Source organism: Petromyzon marinus, chromosome 16, assembly GCF_048934315.1.
Source record: "Petromyzon marinus isolate PM22_M1 ecotype Great Lakes invasive population chromosome 16, UKy_Petmar_22M1.pri1.0, whole genome shotgun sequence".
Lineage (NCBI taxonomy): Eukaryota > Metazoa > Chordata > Hyperoartia > Petromyzontiformes > Petromyzontidae > Petromyzon > Petromyzon marinus.
This window is the reverse complement of record NC_133682.1, coordinates 7217667-7240200: the sequence shown is the minus strand read 5'-3', so window position 1 is coordinate 7240200 and position 22534 is coordinate 7217667. Positions and strand designations below refer to the sequence as shown.

The following is a 22534-nucleotide window of genomic DNA, read 5'->3' as shown; positions in this document are numbered from 1 at the left end:
GGCTGCGTGCAGATTTAACCCTCGATTACACCGGCCCCGCGGAAATGTGGCCGAGAGGATCTCAATGTGTCGACGAGGATGAACGTCTATCGACCGAAAATTATATTCCGTACGCGTCACCGGTCAGTTCTGAACAAGCGGTACCGCGAGCAATATTAACATCAAGCCGTCAATCCGTTAGAGGGGCTAAACCCCTTTTCCCATATGTGAAAATGTACGAGTTAATGCAGACGTAGGATAAAAGGTAAAACCATACTAGAATGAAACGACTCACTTATTCATTTGCAATGGGACGATGAAACCGTGAATTAAACGTAAAGCGGCATATTTTCGTTGGCTTGTAATTGTTGAAGTCTGCATAATTTCGCGGTGCAGAAACCAGCAACAGCCGCGGCGGGGTTCAATTTGCACCAATAAATATGCAAATGAGGCACGCCGCCGAAAATACTTTCTTTAAAAAATATAACGAATATTAAATAAATAATTCGCGTGCGGAAGGTATTAATTGGATTATTAAGGCGGCCGTTTGTTTCATTAGAACAATAATGGAGGTTTATCGCGAGATTGACGTCGGCTGTGGTCACACCGCCCGCGACAAATTTGCACGAACGCAAGAAAAAAAGCCGATTACCACATCGTAAATACGGATAATTATTTGCGCGATTTTGCATGACAATCACCGCCTTGGTAAGCCTTGACGCTACGCGACAAAATTACGAATGCAATAATAATTAGCGGAAAATGATCAGTAACCAAAGAAAGGACCGGGGGAGGCGGACTTGGAATGAATGTCGTGAGCTGCAACGCTGCGCAAAGCGTTCCAGCCCACTACCTCTCCCGGCACGCTCAAGCGGCGAGGGTTAAAAACGGGGCCCCTGTCTCGCTCTCGGCAGATTTTAAAGCGGCGTGACAGGCAATCTCATTCCGCAGGGCTCTGGAGAATAACTCCTTCTGCACAGCACAAAACAACTCATTTAAGCTGGCGGCCGATGGGAACCCATTTGTGGCAACGGCGGCGATGCCGAGACCATGAAATAGTTTTATGCAAAAGCCTGGTAATTTGAGCGTCGCCCGTTGCTCTCCGGTGCGGCAGGCCCAGGACTCATCTCGACGCTGCCACGTTTTATTAGCGGCAAGCGGCCTTGATGTTGACATCGCCGCCGCTTGCCGTGCCACGCGCGCGTTTGCCCAGCGGAGGCTGCTGGGTGGGGGGGGGGGGGAGACATCGGTTGGGTCACGCGGCACCGTCTCAAACCTCCTAAAGCCCACGCAGTCCCGTCACCCACGTTTTACCAATCACGTTCCCAGCAGAGATACACACACAAGGCGGGGGGGGGGGGGGGGCAAAAGGGGCAGCGGTTACTCTGCCAAGATTTCAAGACGGCCATTGTATGCCATAGACCATTTTCGAGATTTGTTTTAACCAATGTAAAATTGTAAATAAATAATTGCTATCTATACATTTATATTTTTCATCATCGGCTAGGGTAAATCTGCTGTTGAATGCTGGCCCCCCTCTTACCGCTTAAGAGTGTAATAAGCCACATACGATGGTCAAAAAAACGTAATTAATAAGCGACCAATTTTGTTTAAAGAAATCATTTGCGCCCCTCCGTAATGTTTAGCTTGGTGGGCGCCAAGGGTCCCCCCCCTCCCTATCCACTGCTTCTGTTCATCCCACCCCTCCCTGACCGCAGACCCTCCAAGGGTGCAGGCCCCCAGGGTGCGGCGATGAGGGAAAAAAAGACAAATTAGATCTTTGCGAAAACGCCGTCCTGCGAGAAATCTGCCTTCTCATTGGAAGTGAGCGGCGCTATTAATAACCGCGAGACGTACAGAGCGCGCCGTGCTCCTTTAGCCGGCAGTAACAGCAGCAGCAGCAGCCGCCGAAACTTGGCGGGCGCATTTCATTTCGCAGCTTACTTCTTTATTATTAATGAAGTAATCGTTATTAAAAAGGTGAAGGTGTCACTACAATGTCAATCTAAATACTGCAAGTTTCAAAAACAATCGTTTGCTCAACATCTACGTATTACGAATGTACGTTAAACTTGATATTAACAGATTCATTTTTTTACTGTAATTGTAACGATACGCTTCAATAACAAAGACAATCAACGCACAGGAAAAACGTCTGAAGATAGTGCACTATAATTGTATGGATGCATTATTACTTTATTAATTAATGCAGTAGTTGGCTATGTGAAAAAAAATATTTACGAGTGAAAAATGCACTGCAATAATATAATGCTCATCCCAAATTGTAAGTAACCATAGGAGAAATGCAATTGTGTTATATCAAAGCAGGTCATGCTGACTATTCAGAAAAGTAAGTGGGCTTGGGCAGGACACATCACTAGAAGGGGCGAAGGATGGCAATCGATATGACAACATCCACAGAGGAGAAGGAGCAATGAGATCAGCTCAGGTGCAGAAGCTGGATGCACTGTCGCATCGTATGACCGTGAGAGATGGCAACAGCTTTGGCAGGTCTTAATGAAGCAGTGGGCCCAATCATGGTAACATGACGATGTGATGAAAGGAAGTGTGGTTGATTGTGGGTGGTGTCTCTGGCCACTGTTAAGGGCCCCCTGTCCCCAGATGGCCTGTGACTGGGCATTCCACAGAAAGCAGAGCTCCGCAAGCCCCGAAGATTTTAAACCCTCGGCCTCGCCAGGAGCGAACAGAAAAGAACCAGGAAGAAGAAAACCACACGCATGTATATACATATGCATGCGTACACGCAGGCGTGCAGACGCAAGCCGCGGCACTCCGTTCAAAAACAAAATGAAAATCAAACCTGAACTGTGAACGTTGGCTAATGTCACGGCTTGATTTTAACGTTGTTAACACATACACTTGGAGCATTTCCAAGGCGTACAATAATATGACCCGCCGCAGCCGAAGTGACAGCAATGCACCTTTACAGCATTACCGAGCCATGAATCAATATAACGCCATGGTGTCAAGAGAAGGGGAGGCCTCGGTCACAGGCAACAATGAGCGGCGCGCGCAACCAGCGGAGACGCCGCCGCCGCCGCTACCGCCGCCGCTGCTCCAGCTGCTGCTGCCCGAAGCCCGACAGCATCCTGCGGCGCCGGCGCACACGTGGCTAATGCGCCAAAAGTTGCGTTGAACCTCCGAGTACATTCCATTAAATTCACACCTGCGGATTTGGTGCTTCTCGCTGCGCCGCGTTGGCACGCTCGGCCGTGTGTTCCCGCGCCGCGGCGTCGAGCTTTGACTGCGCGACGCTCACAGAGCGGCTGCAGCGCTGGAATGGTTGCTCGCTTCTGCTGCTGCTGCTGCTGTTGTTGTTTTAGGGGCTCTTCGGGCCTCTAAATCCGCGCAGGAAGGCATGACGGAGAGGTACCGTGCAATGCGAACGAGCGAAGCGGGTAATTCGCACCGGTTCGTAAGGGACGATTTTCAGGGAACACTCAACGCTGGGAACGAAGGAGGGAACCTTCCAGCTGCGAGAGCTGTGCGCCCTCGATGCCACTCAGAAATATAACTCGTGAAATCGGCACAGAGTGGGCAACTTATCCCCATAAAAACCGATGAAGAATAAAATGAGCCATGCCGTTCAATAACAGCCGAGAGCCATTTGGTCAACCCAATGTTGGTTTGCCTACCCTTGCGATGTCGCTCGTTTGATCATACCTCACCACACTTGTCTGTCCAGGTTGATGAAGGGGTGTGCCCAGATCCAGTTCAAATATCACTCATCAATGAAGTGCGTTGCGGCCAAAAAACTAACTCAGACCACCGGCTTCTTAGGGCATTATAAAGAACTACTGCACCACCAATTCCTTGCTCCATTCTTGCGACTTAGACGATGGCACTTACAATGGCAGAGGTTTAAGGGAAGCTGTCAGAAAAATAACAATGATGCATGACAGCAGCCACAGTGCACAGGACGATGACTGCTGCATGATAAAGGCAATGATGACAACGACTGATTGTGACAGCATTAATAATGATTACGATGACCGATAAGGACCTCACGAGAGAAGGCGGCAGTCTGGCCTGCAATGTGAATAATGATGGTGAAGAATGATGACGAAGCAGCAGCAGCAGCAGCCAAGGGAGGTAACGCGCCGACGACAGCGCGTCCGGTGAGGAGATGGAGTGATGACATCCACTGGCGTGCCTGGCGCTAGACGGCTGATCGGAGGACGTATGTACGTATGTTGCACTTCTTTCGCACCGTACGTAGCCAACCGTGCTGATCGGAAGTGCAGGGGGAAAGGACAACGAACTAAACACAAAAAGCAATATTAAAGAAATTAGTGTTCAACCTAGATCTAGAAGGACCCCGAGCAGGTGACAGCTTTGGGTAGGCTTCTATCCAGCAGCAGAGAGACCGTGGCTGACAGCATTTGCGCTCCGTGTACATTTTGCCCGCGAGCACGGAGGCGTTCAAGTTGCTGGCGTCTCGGAGCGAGCACATCCGCGTGCAGGCCCTCAAGGTGCCGCAGCTACTTCCTGAAGCACCTGAGCTCCAAGTAAACCTCCCACGACCGTCACCCCCCCCCCACCCCCCCCCCACCGTGCACGCAGTCCCATAGTGCGCCACTCAGCCAGGAAGTCCGAGCGTGTGTGCGAGTGGGTCTGTGTGTTTCTCTGTGTGTGTGTGTACGCATTTATGTGTCGGGTGTGAGCACAATGTATCGGCATCTGTGAGTGCGTCTCTGCGTGTCCTTTCCACTCGTGCGTGTGCACGTTTCGTGTTACTTGCGGCCCATCAGAGATGCTCGATCACAGCACTTGCCTCAACAGTTTGTTGAGGCAATGCAGTGGATCTTTGTCTTGTGTGTCTGTGTGCGCGTGTCTGTGCATGCGTGTGTGGCATTCTATGTGTGCGTGTATGTGCACGTTATTCGCGTGTCTTGGTGTATGCTTGTCTGTGGGGAGCGGTAGTGTAGCTACTCTACGAACTCGGTAACATGAGTTCGATTCGTGCTCATGACCAACATCGGTGACGATTATTTTAACTGGTCCTGCACCTCCTCTAGACCAATTCAGCCTCATATGAGTACCTGGTCGGGTGTGTAAACATCGGCCGGGCGTGAAGTCGGCCACCCACACCGTCGTGTACCATGCCGGCTTTCATAGGTGCTCACTAAAAGCACTTGCCCCACAAGTCTGTAAAGGCTATACATGGGATCTTTGTCTTTTTGTATGTTTATGTTAACTGTGTGTGTGTGTGTGGCGCACGTGCATTTGTGTGTCTCTCCAAACAAGCCCACAGAATCATCACCCACCATATGATGACGATGATGATGACGAAGATGACGATGATTACGGCGACGATGACGGCAATGATTACCTGCTGCTGTCGGCCTCTGCACCGTGGGCCAACGGGGAAGCCACGGCCGCCGTCGCAGGAGCGTCATGGGAGGCGGGCGGGAAGGGCTTCCCGCCGTTGACCGGGCTGGGCATCGGCGTGCTGTCCAGCGGGATCTCCACCATGCTGATGGCCGCCACGGACGCCACCTCGTCTGACCTCTTCACCTCCGTGGACAGCGTGGAGAGCAGCTCGCTCATCGCGTCCGGCCCCGCACTCGGTGATCCGTCGACGGAACTCGCGGCCCCAGCCGGTTCCGGCGCTGCTCGCTCTGCAGCTACAAGAACGCAGAGGACAAAAGTGAGTTTAGATGTCTATACAACAGCGACAACAAGTGGGTTTAGAGGTCTACACAACAGCAGCAATGACAAGAGGTTTATATATCTACACAACAGCAACAGGGGGTTTAGATGTCTACACAATGCACCACCCCTGTTGTCAGTCCGCTGCTGGTTGAGGGCATCACAAAGCCACATGGGCCAAGGGGGTTATTTGACAATACTTCACCACGTCGATCAGTGCGGGTATCGTAAAGACGGTGGGGGGGGAGGGGGGGAGGCATAAACACGGGAGCGTACTACAGTATAATAGATATTTTTTTGGTTTCTGCCTACTCCTGGCCACAACATAGCTCATACGGAAACATGCACAAAATAATCGGATTACCAAATTACATGACCCCGTTCAACCTTTACCATAGTCAGTCGTGCGGTGGTACTTACTTCGCCAAAGTTAATCTCTGAGAAATAAGGATATATATATCCTTGCTATGACACCTTTACATACGTGTAAATGTGACTCCAGGATACACACACACTATGTTTGCTGTGGTTGGACGGTTGGACATCCCGTAATGCCATTATTTTGTTGCTTTAAATGTACAGTGAGGGAAAAAAGTATTTGATCCCCTGCTGATTTTGTACGTTTGCCCACTGACAAAGAAATGATCAGTCTATAATTTTAATGGTAGGTTTATTTGAAGTGAGAGACAGAATAACAACAAGAAAATCCAGAAAAACGCATGTCAAAAATGTTATAAATTGATTTGCATTCTAATGAGGGAAATAAGTATTTGACCCCCTCTCAATCAGAAAGATTTCTGGCTCCCAGGTGTCTTTTATACAGGTAACAAGCTGAGATTAGGAGCACTCCCTTTAAAGGTGTGCTCCTAATCTCAGCTCGTTACCTGTATAAAAGACACCTGTCCACAGAAACAATCAATCAATCAGATTCCAAACTCTCCACCATGGCCAAAACCAAAGAGCTCTCCAAGGATGTCAGGGACAAGATTGTAGACCTACACAAGGCTGGAATGGGCTACAAGACCATTGCCAAGCAGCTTGGTGAGAAGGTGACAACAGTTGGTGCGATTATTCGCAAATGGAAGAAACACAAAAGAACTCTCAATCTCACTCAGCCTGGGGCTCCATGCAAGATCTCATCTCGTGGAGTCAAAATGATCATGAGAACGGTAAGGAATCAGCCCAGAACTACACTGGAGGATCTTGTCAATGATCTCAAGACAGCTGGGACCATAGTCACCAAGAAAACAATTGGTAACACACTACGCCGTGAAGGACTGAAATCCTGCAGCGCCTGCAAGGTCCCCCTGCTCAAGAAAGCACATATACATGCCCGTCTGAAGTTTGCCAATGAACATCTGAATGATTCAGAGGACAACTTGGGTGAAAGTGTTGTGGTCAGATGAGACCAAAATGGAGCTCTTTGGCATCAACTCAACTTGCAGTGTTTGGAGGAGGAATGCTGCCTATGACCCCAAGAACACCATCCCCACCGTCAAACATGGAGGTGGAAACATGCTTTGGGGGTGTTTTTCTGCTCAGGGGACAGGACAACTTCACCGCATCAAAGGGACGATGGACGGGGCCATGTACCGTCAAATCTTGGGTGAGAACCTCCTTCCCTCAGCCAGGGCATTGAAAATGGGTCGTGGATGGGTATTCCACCAGGACAATGACCCAAAACACATGGCTATGGCAACAAAGGAGTGGCTCAAGAAGAAGCACATTAAGGTCCTGGAGTGGCCTAGCTAAGTTCCGAACCTTAATCCCATAGAAAATCTGTGGACGGAGCTGAAGGTTAGAGTTGCCAAACGTCAGCCTCGAAACCTTAATGACTTGGAGTAGATCTGCAAAGAGGAGTGGGACAAAATCCCTCCTGAGATGTGTGCAAACCTGGTGGCCAACTACAAGAAACGTCTGACCTCTGTGATTGCCAACAAGGGTTTTGCCACCAAGTACTAAGTCATGTTTTGCAGAGGGGTCAAATACTTATTTCCCTCATTAAAATGCAAATCAATTTATAACATTTTTGACATGCGTTTTTCCGGATTTTTTTGTTGTTATTCTGTCTCTCACTGTTCAAATAAACCTACCATTAAAATTATAGACTGATAATTTATTTGTCAGTGGGCAAACGTACAAAATCAGCAGGGGATCAAATACCTTTTTCCCTCACTGTATGAGCTATATGAAGGTATTTAATTTTACGAATGGTTTATGGGTCCATAATGTCAATTTCGGTAATGCGGCGATGCGTATAAGATTTTGAAGGGCAGAGCTAAGTGTTTAATAATTCCTGACAACGTACAGCTTGCATTTTGATTAAAATACAATTTTAATACAAGGTTAGAGTCAGCTTATTAAATAACACAATATAATGAACACTGCGACGTTTGGAATATTTTCATTCCCCATTACATCAAATTCTGGTAAGGAATGTATACATATTGTACACATATACACACACACACACAATGTGTACAGCATTAATAACTTGCTTGGAACTCAGGTCTCATTTTATAAAGAGACTTCGTATTCATGGGCTCTAACCTGGTTACAAAGAAAATTACGATTATAAAGAATATATACAATCTAAATCACTACGTATTGAATGGGTCATGTCACTTACTCGTAGAATTTCACGTTAAACTTTAATTTATAAAAAAAAGTATCATTACTATCTTCGTTACTTGCTGAAAATGAACAATCAATAATTAATTATTATGCTACCACCAAGCAGTCTTCATCAATTATATTCACTGGGCCTGTGATCTTTTTCCTCTCTGAAGCCAAAGAGTTCCATATTCCTCGGGATCAACTGCTCCGATTTCATTCCTCCATCTGCTTCTATTCTGTGCCTCTCCCCTCGGCACATCCAAAGTCCTCACATCCACCTCCAACTCTACACTCCTCCCTGTTGTTTCTCTCAACTCTTCCCTGCCCTGCTACCAGTGGCATATCCCAGAACTCTAATTGCTCGGCGATGAAGCCTACTCGGCCTGGAATGACGCAGCAATTGATCGATTAGAATCGATTCTTATGCTCTCATTAAATGATTAATTAATCTAAATGCATATCTTAAAAAAGGTCATTTTAAATTTACATCCATCACAAGTACACGCTATGCTAATGTTGCATTAAGCAAATGCAGCAAGCAAAACGATGCAAACGAGTCGGAACAAGGAGACAGTTATATTCTTGGTTCTTTCGGTAAAGTCACCACGTAGAAGGGAAACAATAAAATAATAAAAATATAAAACAATAAAATTCTCACAACGTTTCGACTGCAACACAAGCAATCATCATCAGGTGTGAAAACCACAACAAGAAAATTTGAAAAAAGTGGCGGATATTTTTAACGTTAGCACCACGGAGAGAGATTTGACAGTTTGTTAAGATGGAAGAGTACATCTATGTTCGGAAAAGGGGAGGGGGGAGACGAAAAATAATGTATGCGGTCTGAAAGCCACCTTAAGCGTGATCAATCAATTAAGACCCGAAATGGTTTATCAAATCCTTCCAATGATTGCTAAGCCAGAATCCATCTTCTCGGTTGAAATTGTCTCTGTGTTTGTATATGTGGATGGCCTCATGAACGAATCTCTCATGGTAGCCAGATGGTTTGCAAAGAACCTCTGTCTTGGAGAAGTCAATGTCATGTGAGCCTACTGAATTATAACAGTGATCTTCCACGGCCGAGGTGTTGGTCCTACCGTGTTTCAGGTCTGCTTTGTGTTCACGCCATCTGGCTACCATGAGAGATTCGTTCATGAGGCTATCCACATATACAAACACAGAGACAATTTCAACCGAGATGATGGATTCTGGCTTAGAAATAATTGGAAGGATTTGATAAACCATTTCGGGTCTTAATTGATTGATGACGCTTAAGGTGGCTCTCAGACCGCATCCATTATTTTTCATCTCCCCCCTCCTCTTTTCCGAACATATATGGACTCTTCCATATGAACAAACTGTCAAATCGCTCTCCGTGGTGCTAACGTTAAAAATAACCGCCACTTTTTTCAAATTTTCTTGTTGTGGTTTTCACACCTGATGATGATTGCTTGTGTTGCAGTCGAAACGTCGTGAGAATGTTATTGTTTTATATTTTTATCATTTTATTGTTTCCCTTCTACGTGACTTTACCGAAAGAACCAAGAATATGAATCCCTGCAGTCACGAAAACTTTAAATAAAAAAGGAGACAGTTCTCAAACTAAATCACAACCCCACAATTATCTAAAATCATCCACATCTCTACAGGAAGGGTGGCGAGTAGAGGCAGAGACGGCGGGGAATCATTACACACCTCATAGCATTCACCCACAAACATCTAAACCCACCCCGACAATCCGTCACGCAGTCTCCAATCGCACGGGCACCCAGCGGACGGGCAGGCAACGCTCGGCGCGGCGCCCGCACACGAAGGCGGACGCACGGAGGCTCGCGTCGCCGAAGGGCTCGGCTCTCGAGGCAGAGACACACACATCATCCTGCTAGGATAACCTTTGCACCGGACTGTTAAAGGAGCAAGAGCGAGGGCACGAGGGCAGGGCAGCGGAGCTGCATGCAACCAGAGGCTGAGCTGCCTCGACCGCCGCCACCACCAGCAGCAGCAGCGTGGCCGCTTCCGCTTTGAAGTGTTTTTTTTTTAAACGTGCAAAGGAACCACAGAAGGATTGGACTTTTAACAGATTTTGCTCAGGAATGATGACCACTCTCAGTTTGATAACGCAATCTTCTCTTGATAATTTCCCCGGGGAGGAAAAAAAAAGGCACCTTTTTGTTACATGCCTCTAAGTGACCAGGCGGTACCTTGCGCGGCAGTTAATCTGCTCAGATTTTGTTTTCTAAAAACGTTGTGCTTTCCCCAGATAGACTCGGCCTAAAATTAAAGCCTGGTGCAGCGTGCTGGCATCGGCCCCGTGGTGACGAAGAATTACGCAGCGAGATAACGTGAACAGCGTGGGCAGCCACTGCGGGAGGATGAGTCGCAACACAGGACAACGTATAATGCGATTCACCTTTCATCGCGAGATATTTTAGTGTCGAATTACATCACAAACGCAAATCGCCATCCAGCACAGCAATACGCTGCTCCGCCATCCGTCAACTGTTTGATACGCCACTATTAAAGATGCATTTAATTTAGAAATCGATAAACTCCGATTTGAAGCCACGGCATCAACTCCCGGGGAAAGCACAACCCTTGCTCCTTTTCTCCGTCTTCACCTCATCGCCGCTCTGCACCCCCACTTCCCCCCCCACCTCTCCGCCCACAAACCTCGCTCGCTCTGCACCATTAAACAAGTTCTTACATTCCACAAAACTACCAGTTTCAAATAAAACACACCTCGGCCGCCTATAAATTGCTGCTGGCTTGGCAGCTCACGCTAAGTGACATATGACATTAATATCAGCCTTCATGACTCCAAAGCAGCAGCACATCCAGACAAACCAGACAGCACCCCCACTTCACCAACCCCCCCCCCACCCCCCAAACCTTCCCATCCCCCCCCCCCCCCAGCTCCCACTACCCCTCCCCCCCCCACAACATCACAAGTGCTAGGCGCAGGTCAGGACCTCGCCTGTCCAAAGTACCCGTAACAACTGCTCCCAGCTTTTGCAGTTGGTAATTGATTGCAGATGAGAAAGCGCAAGGCAACACTCCTTCACCCCCTTCACCACTCCGCCATGGACCCCACCGGTGGCATGGCCGGCTCCGAGGGGCTGAGCACTGGGACCACTTCACATCTCGGCGTTGGGCAGGGCATCCGCAGTCGTGTCGCGTTTCATTTGGGCCTCTTGTGCTGCGTGTTAATATTCACCGGGAGTGATGCATATGAGATGTGGACGATATGTGTGAGAGAAGGATGTATTGAAATTGGGTGCTCTCCAACTAATTTATATTGTAATCTCTGGGGAATGTGGTTGCACAGTGACGTTGGACTGTGTACCAGGCAATCTGAGTTTGATTCCCGGCCATGGCTAACATCAGTGCCGAGTGAAATATGTGCTGGTCCTTGGCAATCCCCCTTCAACTAACCTGCATTGACAAGTGTGAAGTATGGTCAAATAACAGCAATGACTAAGATGGTGTTCATTCAGCAGTCTATTGACAAGGAGCTGGAAACTATTAGACGTAGCGTACTTTAAGAACTAAAAAAAAAACCCTTACGAATTAAAAACATCACACTGCGTTATAAACAGAAAAAATATATAGTAGGCTGATGTGTCTGCCAATGGCCCTTCTTCAGGGCAGAGCAAGAGGGCAGGGAGATGTGTGGAGTTGCCGAAGCATATGGCAGACTGCACTTTACACTGGTGGGACCCTGGAATAATTGTGTTCAGAAGACTCGTCTATTGTGCAAATGAGATCGTAATGACGGGTCCATTAGGATATGACTCGAGATTGTAACATATTTTCAGCTGAAGCACCAACGTTTTGAGAGACTCGTAAAACAAGATGATTTTAAAACCACTTTTAAGCGATGCGCACCCACGAAAGAAAGACGAAATTAATACTATTCATCATTTCAAGAGCCGATGGAAAGGGGGCAAGTCGGCTGATGCACAGCTTCCTGTGTAATAGCACGGCACCCCGGACTGACTCTCTTTAAACCCCCACCATATATTGTTGCTTAATGCATCGGCGGGGGTGGGCCGGTGGCAGTGGCGATGGCTTCTGGGACGGTCGGACTCTGCCGCTGCCCACTTAGAGGCGTTATTGATGGTCCGGGAGACCTGGTCACTCACGGTGCCACAAGACCCGTCGACCGGGACAAATCGATTTGGGTTTTTGTGTCCGGCGATGATGGCGCGTGACGGAGGGCGGGCGGGCGGAGCGCAGGCAGGTGGCCACGGCCCGGGTCCCGAACTTGAACAGCTGCGTGTGCACCGCGGCCCGCGTTCTGAATGAACGTTCGGAACGTACACAGTACGTATCACGGCTGCCCCTGGCTCTGAAACAATTTGCCGTGCGTGCGCTAAAAATCTCACTCCATTCTCCTGTGCTGTCCCCATTGTCTGGAAGTCCCTTCCCCTCGCCATCTGTGCTTGAATCGTCCTGCCTCTCCCCCTCCTCATCTCACTCCAGTCCTCTCCGTGCACTCTCCTACCTTTTCCCTTCTAATGTCACTCTACTCCCCTCCACCACACACTCTCCTACTTCTCCTCTCGCTCTATTCCCCCCTCCATGCACTCTGCTTTAACAGCCAAGGCCTTCAGTCAAAGCCCCCAGTCGACCTTTAATCAGTCGGAGGTCAATCATTCTCCTCTGCTGCCCCCATTTTCTGAAAGTCCCTTCTCCCTGTACCTCTTGAAGTCAATTCTAAGGCCTTCCTTGTTCTCCTCTGCCTATGAATGGCTTTTTTATCGCAACAGAGTAAATATAATCTTGATTTGAAGCTTTCGTAACTGCAGGAATCCATACTCTTTGGTTCTTTCGGTAAAGTCACATTCAGCAGTTCCACTGCTGGATTATATTTTTTCCGGCCGAGGACGACCGCTTGTGTTGCAATCGAAACGTCGTGATTTATTATATTTTATACCTACATGACTTTACCGAAAGAACCAGAGCATGGAGCAAATATATCCACCATTTTTGTACAGTTTCGTGAGATTCAGGTGCATTGAGAAGCTATATAAGACCCTATATAAGTCCCCACTGTACACATAGATTGGATCTGTTCAGAATGCATTCATCACCTTTGAATAATGTTTATTTGTATATATTTCTTATAATCCCTTAATACTTCACTCACCAAAAAGCTTGAATGCAAGCTCCTTCACGTTACGACTATCAATCTCACCCGCTCCGTTTAACTTTATTGTCATAACTGCACAATCATCTTTCGAATCAAAAAGTAAGGTTTCTCGAATTAAACCTACAGCGGTATAACTGCTTTAAAGACACCCGTGCATAAATGGGGGGAAAAAAACTATTTAACAATAACGAGGGTGGGGGGAGACGAAATCACAATTCCAAGCAAACAAAACGTCCAAGTGAAACGCAAGGTGGGGCGGAGGGGGCGGAGGGGGCGGGGCGATGCGCGAGGGGGGGGGGGGCGATGCGCGAGGGGGGGGAGCGATGCGCTAGGGAGGGGGGGCGATGCGCGAGGGGGGGGGGGCGATGCGCGAGGGGGGGGGGGGCGATGCGCGAGGGGGGGGGGGCGATGCGCGAGGCGCTCCGTCAGCACCGTTCACCCCATGGGCGACGGCGCACGGCACCGTTCCAGTGGGGGCATTCGCAGCTTCACAGCCGCGGTCTCCGCTGCCCTCCAGTGGTCACGGAACGATTTCACCTGTAAGCGGCCCTGGAGCGATTTCATTCTTATACGATGGTGATGAGAGCGGTGGCCGCTGTTCGCATGCTGCACAATGAACCCTGCGACCAGTCCAACCAGCGGTGCCGAGTGATATCTGAATCGGTCCTGGGTCTCCCCGGCGCCAATACGCTTTGACCGGCACGGCGAAGTATGGTCAAACAACCCCCATAACCAACACGAGGTAGGGAGGGGCCCTCAACCACCCGTGGATTGACATATAGTCTCTAACATAAATTTGATTGTAGCTGGACTCAACTTGTTTTTGCCCTTTGTCAATCCACTGCTGGATTAAGGTCTCCATACCACAAGTCGGTTACGAGGGTCGTATGACTGAACTTCACCGTGCTGATCAGTATGGATTTGTGAACAGGGGAAGGAGGTGGTGGCCCTTAACCGGTTCCAATATCGACCACCACATCACGGGGAATCAAACTCAGGCAGCCCGGGTTCACGGCGCAGTGCTCGAACCACCGCCCCCAAATTAACAAAATCACGACACAGTCGAGCCCTCGAGCTGAGGATGGACGTCTCGTTTTTACGAGCGGGACTGGTGGATGTCTGCTTAAGGGAAGACAGATTCCCTCTGGTGCAGACAACGAAAGAGAAAGCACTGAGCAAGTCTCTTAAAAATGAACGACTTCCAAGGCAGACAGACACTGCGGCACCTGCCCCAGTTCTCGAATCAATAAAACTGCTTCAACCGCCCCCCCCCCCCCATGGCCAGACAGAAATTTCTCCAATGGCGCCCTCATTCAGTCATTTCTGAGCTGAAAGCAACAACGCCGATTTTTAGGAGATGCTTTGTACGTGGCATCAATTGGAGGTTGGGGCCTAGACAACTGCTCTCGCTTCACTCAAGAATTCCTCCATCGTTGATAACCATCGATAAGTTTACGGTCAATAAATGTGGATTTTTTTTTTAAGAACGAGAGAGCTCAACTATAGCCGAAGACCAGAAGCCGAGCTAAAGCTGTAACAGTCTAACCTGAGACTGAGGCCTCAGGTAAGGGACAGTCTGTGAAGGGAAAGAGGCAGTGATATCTTTGTTTGATCTAAGTATAATGATTTGCTACTTTTAAGATTTTCCTGAATATGAGTGGTGGTGACATTTATAGTCGGAGTGGAATTTTGAGCTTTATTTTAGGTCTTGTTTCCCCCTCAAATTATTTGCTTTCATCCAGGTACTTTAGTTCCCTTCCAAATGCAAAATACATTTTAGAGACTGTCCATAAGAATAGAATCAGGGTCCTTCCTAAAAAGAGATGTTTGATAGATTCCCGGATAAGCAATGAAATAACAGTTGTTATTATTATTAACTATGGCAGAGCAATGGCACAATGGTTAGTATTGTGCACTGTGAACTCTGAGAACCGAGTTAGATTCCCAGCCATGATCAACATCAGTGGCAATTGTTATCCGAAGCTGTCCCTGGACTTCCCCTCTCCCTTTATCAACCCACAATGCCAAGCGTGATGATGCGAGTTGAAACACCCTCCCTGACCGACACAGCTTCATCCAGCTGCAGAGTATAGAGGCCTTCACCCATCAGTAGAGTTTGACAAAGGGCTGTAAAAAATATCATAAACACTTTGTGGCTAATGCAAAGGGCAGTGAAGCAAACTCCATCGCTGCATTGTACGTATATAGTCTCACGTCTATGCTCCTCCTCCACCAAAACACATCGGACCAGCGTGATGAAGTATCTTCAAACCACTAACCATCACTTACATAGCATAGCGAGGCCATCATCCAGCAGTGGATTGACAAAGACGTCCTTCTTATTAACTATTATCTTTTAATGGTATTCAAACACACGCACATGCACGGTAAAAAGGCGCGACTTCTGCCGGGTCGCCGCCAAGGCCGGCGGCGCGACAGGCCACTCACCTTCTTTGGTTCTTTCGGTAAGGTCACGTGGAATGAGAATAAAATAATTTCATTCTCATTCTACGTGACCTTACCGAAAGAACCAAAGAAGATGAATCTTTGCAGTCACGAAAGCTTTAAATCGAAATTTAGGCCACTCACCGTTGTTGTCCCTGCGCACGGAGCCCGTCGCCGCGGGTTTGGCTTCCACAGGCTTCGCGCCTCCGCCCTGGGATGCCGTGGACAGACTCCGCATGCGGCCGCCGTGCCCGCTCTCCAGGATGTCGCGGTACTTGGAGACCATGAGCACGGAGATAAAGTAGACGACAGCGAGGCCTAAGAACTGAGCCTGCTTCGTGTCCTCCTGCGGGAGGTGGGGGGGGGGGGGGAGCATTGTAGCGTTAAATCAGAATTGAAGCCTCATCCAAAAATCTCGTGCGAAACCTCAGACCCGGTAGCAACAACCAACAAAGAATTGTCGTCGTCGTCGTTGTTGTTGTAGTCATGGGGAATGTTGTTTTGATCAGGTGATCACGTGGTCAGAGAAACCCAAACGGAAAATATAGCGGAGCATGTCTACCTGGGACAGTTATTGAAGGCGGATCTTAATCGTAAGCATGTATGTTGAACTCCTTTCGCACTGTACATTGCCAACTGTGCTCGTCCAAGGTGCGGGATCGAAGTCAAAACGATTAAATAAAGAGACGAGCGACAGCAGGACGGAGTGCTTTTGAAAAATACTAAACTTGACAATGAAAAGCAACATAGCAATGTGCCTAAAGCTGATAAGTCTTCAATGAGTTTGTTACCTGATACGGGTATATGGATAAAAAAATGTTACAAAAGCTATAACAAGTGTGCAAAGAAGCATGGGGTGAAGATGTATGCTCGGAATTACACCGAGAAAGAGAAATGGGACACGATGTTGACTTAAGAATTCCGCACGTAGATTGGACAGATTGGACAGATTTAAGAAAGTGGTCTCGGGCAGGACACGTCGCTTAAAAAAGATGACGGCCAGTGGTCGCGACTAGACGACGGAACAGCAGCCCAGGGGAACGTGCCAAAGAAAGACCGCCACCGCGGAGACAAAGCGATGCAATTGGCTCGTGTACAGCAGCAGGGGACTCGATGCAATGCAACTTTGCGTGAGAGACGGCGGCAGCTTGGAGAGACCTTTATCCAGCAGTAGACAGATCATGGCTGCTGATGATGATGATGAGACCATAATGGCCAAATTTGCAAAATTGGCCATTGCTTTTGCAAATTTTTGACACGGAAAATTTGTGGAAATAAAGCCCCCCTTGACAGCTCATGAATCAGGATCGGAGTCTCTTTTCAAGGTACACCTCGGGGAAATGAATGGAGCGGTGTCTGGGTTGACGATAAAATCTAAGGTACCACCGAGGACCCATGTGGCTGGGAAATCTCACAGGTGACAATTGGACAGAGATCACCAAATGACAGTTCCATTAACACTTTAACTTGTGTCAGGTCATACTTCTTCATACACTGCAGTGGAAAAGTACTGAGGAATCTCCCAATATAGGTTAAATTATCATTAGGGATAGGGTGGGTGTGTTTCATAATAGGGCAAAGTATGAACTAAGCAAACATAGTGTCATCAGCAGCTATGCCCTATCCTTTGCTGCATGAAGGCTTCGCCAAAGCTGTCGCATATATACTGTAGAAATTATTTTGTAAATGATCAATATCGAGGATGAGATGTTGGGCTTGGTAGCAGTCGGCTCAAGTTACTGCGAGTCGGCTCATTTTCCTCCACATCGGATCGAAATATCGTTTAAATTGTCTTTAAACATCTCCACAAAACAAACAATCAACAGCAACAATAACAACGAGCAATCTACAACTAAACAGATGTCCATCGCTTCAACACCCTACCGCACCGTAACTCGACATAACCACAAACATTATGAACGTGACAATCATACAGCAATCATAACCTCCCCCAAGACTCCCTAACCCCCCCGCCCCCCCGTCCACCGACTCTCCCCGTGGCATTTAAACAGTTTCTCTTAAAAACGACGGAGCCGGCTGGTGGGGGTCAGGGGTCGAGAGGAGCGACGAGGCGGGGGGGGGGGGCTTCGCCCAGCGCCACCTGAGGTGCGGCAGACGCGCGCGCACGGCTCAATTCGTTCGGGGTCGGCCCACCCAGGTCCTCCTCCTCCTCTGCCGCCGCCGCCGCCGCCGCCGTTCGCCGGCCTTGGGCTAAAATAAATATTTTAAAGCGATCTGCGGAGAACGCGCAACGGAGACCAGACCCGCCGGAGCGCTTCCCCATTGTCGATCAAGAGGGCGCGACGGCCGGAACCAAGCGGGATTATGTAAATGCGCGGGCGTGTAAAGAAGCGAGTCGAATCGCGAGAATCGCTGTCTGTCTTTTCCGCGTTTTTAATTTTATGTTTGCGGGGGCTGCGGCATCGTTCATCGGCTTTGCCGGCGCGTTAAGCCGAGAATGAGGAGCAGAAATTGTACGTGCGCATGTACGCGCGCATGCGTGCGTTTGTTCGTTCGTGTGTGTACGCTGCCCTAGACGCGGCGCGGCTTTAACGTTTATTATAGGGGCGAGCCATTTAGTTTGCTTTTAATCATTTAATCTTGCCGAACGCTTGGAACACATGTTGGGAGCAGATGGAAAACTGATCAGCGTCTTTTCAGCTTTGTCTCCCTCCAGGCAAAATTAAACACAACACCGTACAATTGGCCCGGATTGTTTGAAAAATTAACGTGGAGGACTGTGGGAAATTACCTTGTCCATCTGCTGGTATTACGTAGGAAAAAAAACAACACCCCTACCACATTCACATTTTAAATGCTGTACAATATAAAAAATCCAGGCCAGAAGGTTTTCACTTAAAAATTAAATCGTTGGTTATGGCGTTGGGTCTCAATAGTTCTTCAAATTGTATATGAAAATTACGTGCATAAAATACATGGCGTGTATGAATTTTTTTTTTGAGATTTGGTATTATGTATTAAGCGTGTAATGATTTACCTGCCAGATATTCAATGAATTTTCACAATTCAGGGTCAAGATTCAATTAAAAAATGTATTCTCTTTTGTCTCCTTATTTCCCATTGTTTGTATCGTTTCTCATTTTGTTTCTTTCGTTGTATCAAATTAACATATGATTTACATATAATTTGCACATTCAAAAATAACCAAATCCAACATGGGCGAATCGATGTACGTATATCTTGAGCGAGAGAATCGGTTTTAATTGTTGAAACAAATGCCTCGTTACAACACACAGGTAAAACACGACATCGCCTGGTCAGCCTCACAGAATGTCAAGGGTGGCAAGAAAGCACCTCATCAGGCCCATTGGCGTGATTCACACGTATAACGGTGAAGCCATCATAACTCATGGCCAAGCAACCTGTCCAGATGTTGAGGCACCGGTACTAGGCACAGTACCAATACTCACTTGAGGACGAGTCATGAGATACTCAAGGCGGATTTAGGCAAGGCTTATAAATAGAACCTGGAGCACCAGAGTAAAAACATATTTTCAAATAAAATACCAATTAATAAAAAAAAAATCTAAAACTAGGGATGGGGCGTTGGTAAACGCACAGCACCATGGAGCCAGGAACCGAGTTCAATTCCTTGCTATGGCTAACATTAGTGGTATTATCTGAACCAGTTCTGGTTCCCCCTCCACCAACTCACACCGCACAAAGCATGGTGAAGTATGGGTCATACCTCCTCGACACGACATGGGGAGGTCTTGGCAAATTACTCTAAATTTTTGTTGTTATTATTGACTCGAAATGGCCCGGTACACGACGTAGTTGCACAGATGCACACATATTTTATCTGACGTCTGGGTTTCCCATCGAACTACCCGTCTTCATATTCCACGCGGTAAAATTAAAGCCAGGCCGTGGGGCGGGGTGCAGCTGCCTATGAGCCATGGCGGCTGCCTCGAGGCTCCGAGTGTTCCAAAGGAAATCTCAATTCACACTCGCCCGCTCCTCGCACCGTAATGTAATTAACACGTAAGCGCCAGAGGGCTGCTGCGGCCCCGGGGAGGAGAGGAACGGCTTTGTATTAAAGCATCAAATCAGAGAGAACCCCTCCCGCGGCGAAGGATGGCTTCACGGGCAGCGCAGTGATGGGGGGGGTGAGACGGGGGGGGGGGAGGACACACACAATGAACAGCAACACCATCAATAATAGCCACGACGATGATAATAATAATACGACTACAGGCAGGGCATGTAATAACCATAAAAGTAATACAGGTAAAACGGGGCAATGAATAAACTAGCGATGTCAATATGACAGGAACAGTAATAAAATAAAACTACTGCTGCCACTGACAATAGCAATCGATATGAAAGCTAAAAGACAAAGTGGTTTTCTGTTCGGGAGCGAGGGGTAACGCTCGTCTTCTGTTTACAGAGATGAGCCGCGGTGGTGCAAATTCCACATTCCTATGGCAGGAACAGGTTTAATGACAGAACTACCACTTTTGACTCTTCACAATGTGGGACCTATTTTAATCACCGCCGGAGGTGTGAAGTGCTTATTCGACCACAAATTAAATTTGTGAACTCGCAACCGTCCAATTGCAAGCAATGGGCTGTAACCAGGGCACTATAATAATTAAAATAATTTAATTTACAGCTCGCCTATCCACTGTTGGATGAAGGTCTCCCCATGCCGTGTCGGTCGTGAAGGTTGAGTGACCATAACTTCAGCACACCCGGTCAGTGCGAAGTGTTGAAAGACACCGAGTGTCCAGGATCGGTTCGGATATCACAAGCCACTGATGTTAAGACGTGACGGGGAATCAAACTGTCGTCACCAGACTTCGAGCGCGGCACGCTAACCACAGCACCACCGCTCGACCCCCGCTGCAGGGGCAATAACGATAGCGTGGGCATCGGCTACTTTAAACTAAACTTTTTTTTATCGTACCAGGTAAGGCCCATTGAGCACTATAGCTCTTTATCAGAAGAGACCTGGCGACAAATGATATCTCAACGAAGTGGCTTATCGTGCGGAGACTTCTAAATGTGGAGGAAAAAACCGGAGGACCCGGAGATAAATCCAGACAACCACGGGGAGAACATGCAAACTCCAAATATACAGCAGGCATCAGGGTCGGAAGAGAACCCATGGTCTCCGGTATAGCAGGCAAGGAAGTTAACATCTCCTAGCCACCGCGGCGCTCCACCACATTACTCACCACGTCCCTGAACACAACTGCCCGTAGGCGGTGAACGTCCATGGGCTGCAGGAGCCGCTCGGGGTCCCGTGCCGGCACCGTGGGGGGGGGCTCCGCCGCACCCTGCCGCACGCACGCACAAACACACGCACGTAAACACACGGCACGCACGCAAACACACGGCACGCAAACACATGCACAAACGCACGAAAACACACGAACGCACGCACGCACACAAGCTCACATGCATGCTTGAACGTGACCCCACCAACACACCGCATGCAGCTACGCCACCGATCGGTCAACAGGCGCACACAACGCGCACACGTGGATGATGAAATAGCAGGTGAGAGAGAGGTTACGTTGAGGGCCTTGATAGAACACGGTCACTAGAAAGGTTAGCGGCCAGTGGATAAGACTAACGGCAAGTTAGTTGAGACTAACTTGTCCAAGAGAACGAACTCCACGGAGATGCAGCGATGAAATCAGCTCGTCTATTCGGTGCTCTACGAATTGATGCACCGCAGGACTATGCGGGAAGGCAACCGCACGGCGGAGTCCTTCATGCAGCAGTAGATGGATAACGTCTGATGAAGTCGGGCGACGGCGACGACCTGCGGAGCCTCACCTTGGCGGTGGATGATGTCGAGCTCTCGCTCCCGCTCTCTGCTCGGGATCGCTGCTGCTCCTGGGACTCCACGCAGTTGCGCAGGGCCACGCAGCACACTGCGAGTACGCACGCACGCACAAAGATGCCCCATATAGCCTTAACGGATTGTTGGGGAAAGTGCTGTTAGTGAGCCCCTATGAAAGCTGGCACGGCATACGAGGAGGTGGGTGGCCAGCGCCATGCCCGGCCCCCTTTGTCTCTCTAGTGGCGATGTTTACACACCACACCAGCTACTCATTTGAGGCCGAGTCGATCTAGAAGAGGCCCAGGACCGGTTCAGATAATCATCACACAGTCGATTTCAGTATGGTACTTCAAGAGCATTTTTCCCTTAACACATTTTTACTTTCTGAATTAGTCCTAATTGACATCCTATGCCCAATTAAGTCGCTTTATAATTATACTAACGATTAACTACATCTCTAGAATTAATTAAATGTACGCCAAAATCAGTGCACCAGGCCCCAAAGCAACACAAATAATAATTATAATTCCATGTATATAGCGCTTTTCATCAAGGATCTCAAAGCGCTGTACAGGACACATCAGCAGCAGCCACTCGGCATATAAAATAATTATATTATAAATACATTTTAAGAATCCATTCAACTAAACCAACTAAAAGTTTAACAAATGTTGAACGCTGCAGCAGCCAAAACTCCAAACACTACGCGACGTTTCGAGTTGGTTTTGTTTAGCCTGGCGAGAATTCAAGAGGCCAGGACGGCCTCATTTGCAATAAGTGACCCGTGTCACCAAAATGACAAAAGTAAAACAAATGAAAATCAGAACAAAAAACAAATGTGCTGTATTAAAAAA

At 48.2% G+C, this 22534-nt stretch overlaps 1 protein-coding gene across 6 annotated transcripts in view; it reads right to left on the bottom strand.

The window, feature by feature from the left end:
• Positions 1-22534, bottom strand: part of NBEA (neurobeachin) — a 288718-nt gene that overhangs the window by 215995 nt on the left and 50189 nt on the right. For 5 of the 6 annotated variants that reach the window (XM_076067457.1, XM_076067460.1, XM_076067458.1 and 2 more), the window contains exons 26-29: positions 21674-21771; positions 21067-21168; positions 16010-16211; positions 5333-5627 (exon numbers count right to left, since the gene is read on the bottom strand). In XM_076067457.1, the coding sequence (XP_075923572.1) occupies positions 5333-5627; positions 16010-16211; positions 21067-21168; positions 21674-21771 (697 nt within the window). The remainder of the gene's footprint in view (positions 1-5332; positions 5628-16009; positions 16212-21066; positions 21169-21673; positions 21772-22534) is intronic. The other variant, XM_076067459.1, reaches the window with a different exon arrangement.